Source organism: Bos grunniens, chromosome 7, assembly GCF_055505025.1.
Source record: "Bos grunniens cultivar Pamir isolate PY7600 chromosome 7, Bosgru_T2T1.0, whole genome shotgun sequence".
Taxonomy (NCBI): domain Eukaryota; kingdom Metazoa; phylum Chordata; class Mammalia; order Artiodactyla; family Bovidae; genus Bos; species Bos grunniens.
This window is the reverse complement of record NC_141171.1, coordinates 40,344,170-40,346,890: the sequence shown is the minus strand read 5'-3', so window position 1 is coordinate 40,346,890 and position 2,721 is coordinate 40,344,170. Positions and strand designations below refer to the sequence as shown.

Below are 2,721 nucleotides of genomic sequence, written 5' to 3'. Positions count from 1 at the left end.
GTTCAAATAAAAGTGTGTGAAAATAAATTTGAAATAACAGATCAAATTCTCCCATTTATGTTTCAATCTTAATCCCCCAAAGAAAAATAATATAGCTAATTTTCCTAGTTTATTGATAGAAACTGAAATGATAAAATATGGCTGATTCAATGGAAATTTGCTATATGACTCAGGGAACTCAAACTGGAGCTCTAACAACCTAGAGGGGTAGGAAAAGGAGTAGCGGGGTGGGAGAGAGCTTCAAGAGGGAGGGGGCATATATACAACTATGGCTACTTCATGTTGATGTGTGGCAGAAATCAAACCAATATTGTAAAGCAATCATCCTTCAGTTAAAAACAAATAAATTAAAAAAATGACTGATTTCATTGGAAGTTTGCATATATGTATATATAACATTTATGCATATTTTTATGTGAATATACCAATAAGCAAGTACTTACTTCTTTCATCATGAATCTAAAAGACTGCATTTTTATTCTTTGAGAAAGTCATTATAATGATTCTGGTACTAGAGTGAAGCATTCACATTCTCTAGAGAATTTTACTAACTTCTTTTTTTGTCATCTAGAAGTATTTCATCTAAGACAGTAGTGTGAGGGTATATCTGTGTTATACATATAAATAAAACACAAGTGATACCTCTGTAAACATAGAAGGAACAAAGCACTGTGTTTGGCATATAGTAGGCTCTGACTCTGGAGAAGGCAATGGCACCCCACTCCAGTACTCTTGCCTGGAAAATGCCATGGGCAGAGGAGCCTGGTAGGCTGCAGTCCAGGGGGTCGCGAAGAGTTGGACATGACTGAGAGACTTCATTTTCACTTTTCACTTTCATATATTGGAGAAGGAAATGGCAACCCACTCCACTGTTCTTGCCTGGAGAATCCCAGGGACAGGGGAGCCTGGTGGGCTGCTGTCTATGGGGTTGCACAGAGTCGGACACGACTGAAGCGACTTAGCAGCAGCAGCAGCAGCAGGCTCTGACTCTATGGTGGAGGTTACCAGTGAGGAAGTTAGGGTCAGGGCATTCTCTGATAGTATGAACAATTTCAATTTAAGAGACCAAAATCCCAATGTCTTATTTCCACACTGCTCTTGAGTTTACAAAATCCTGCATTCCATTTTAAACAAAATGATCAGTTCAAAAACAATGGAAGGGGAAAGCCTTTTTATTTTTTTTCCAATCAGAGTTATCTAATAGTTCCTTGGGATTGAAAAAGACCTCTCCAAGGCTTCAGGTTTCATGATTCTTTTATTAATAAGATAATTGAACCTCACATAGAGTTTATTTATCCAACATCACAGAGTCACAATATCTGGCCTGAAGTTCAGGTTTGGTTGCCAATTCTGCAATGGTCCAGCCCCTTCTTCAGGGCTCCCATCACCTCCTGGTTTCTCAAGCTATAAATGAGGGGGTTCAGCATAGGAGTAAGGACTGTGTAGAAGATAGATACCACCTTGTCATGGCTTGGGGCCCGGTAGCTCCTAGGTCTCAGGTAGATGAACATGGCTGCACCATAGAAGAGGAACACAGCTGTCAGGTGGGAGGAACATGTGGCCAGAGCCTTTTTACCAGCTTGAGTAGAGCACATGTGGAGCACAGTTCTCAGGATGCGAGCATAGGAGGCCACGATAATGGAGAAGGGAAGAAACAGCATGATGATGCAGCAAGCAAAAGCAAAGTTCTCAAAAATAGATGTGTCTGCACAGGCCAGCTTCATTAAGGATAACATCTCACAAAAGAAGTGGTCCACCTCCCTCAAGCCACAGAAAGGAAATGTCATTACTACCACCATCTGGATCAAACCATCTATTATCCCAAAGGCCCAGGAGCTCCCAACAATCTTGAGACAGGCCCTCTGACTCATAAGGATAGGATAGTGAAGTGGATGGCTAATGGCCACATAGCGGTCATAAGCCATAAGTCCCAGCAAGAGCCCTTCAGATCCCACGAGAGAGACAAAAAGACCCATTTGTATGCCACAACCTACAAAGGAGATGGACTTCCTGCCAGACAGGAAGTTGACCGCCATCTTGGGCACATTGGTGCAGACTAACATCAGGTCCATGAGGGAGAGCTGACTAAGGAAGAAGTACATGGGTGTATGAAGTCGAGAATCCATGTAGATGAGGCGGATGAGGAGGACATTCCCACAGAGGGCCACTATGAAGACCATCATGACTGCTGAGAAAAGAACAAGGTCAGTGGGACTGTGGGAAAAGATGCCCAAGAGGACAAAGTCATCTGAAGATGATTGATTCAACCATATCTCCATGGCTCAGCTGATGTTCCTGGTCACCTGAGAACATGGACAAAAAATATTGGATTGACTGAAATTTATTTATAAATTCCTCTATATTCCTCTATATATTCCTCAGCTTCCTCTATATTCCACATCTTCAGGCAGCTGTTATGTTTGTAACTCAAGAATGTTTAACAACATAAGCTTTGGGACATTGAAGCAGGCAACCCTTCATATCCCCAACATAGCAACAGGAAACTTTCTAGTATACAGAATTGGACTACATAGCTGTATTGGGATGTATCTGTGTCAATAAGAATGGAAAGAATTATTTTATCTTTCATAGGTTTTTGGTCAATTTCCTTCAACAGAGAAGGTATTGGCTTTACTATATTACACTGAGCCTTTTATCAGAGAGCACATTGACTTGGTAAATTATGTCTGCTGCTGCTGCTGCTAAGTCACTTCAGTCATG

General features: G+C 41.4%; 1 protein-coding gene across 1 annotated transcript; it reads right to left on the bottom strand.

Moving 5' to 3' along the window:
* Positions 1-1,240: 1,240 nt before the first annotated feature.
* On the bottom strand, positions 1,241-2,279 carry LOC147369145 (olfactory receptor 2V2-like). The gene has a single exon (XM_086411111.1). It carries the CDS (start codon positions 2,277-2,279, stop codon positions 1,332-1,334), a length of 948 nt encoding a protein of 315 aa, XP_086267237.1. The 3' UTR covers positions 1,241-1,331.
* Positions 2,280-2,721: the final 442 nt, after the last annotated feature.

Bases quoted from the DNA above. Each gene is read 5' to 3' on its own strand.
- LOC147369145 (XM_086411111.1), bottom strand. From the start codon at position 2,279: ATGGAGATATGGTTGAATCAATCATCTTCAGATGACTTTGTCCTCTTG.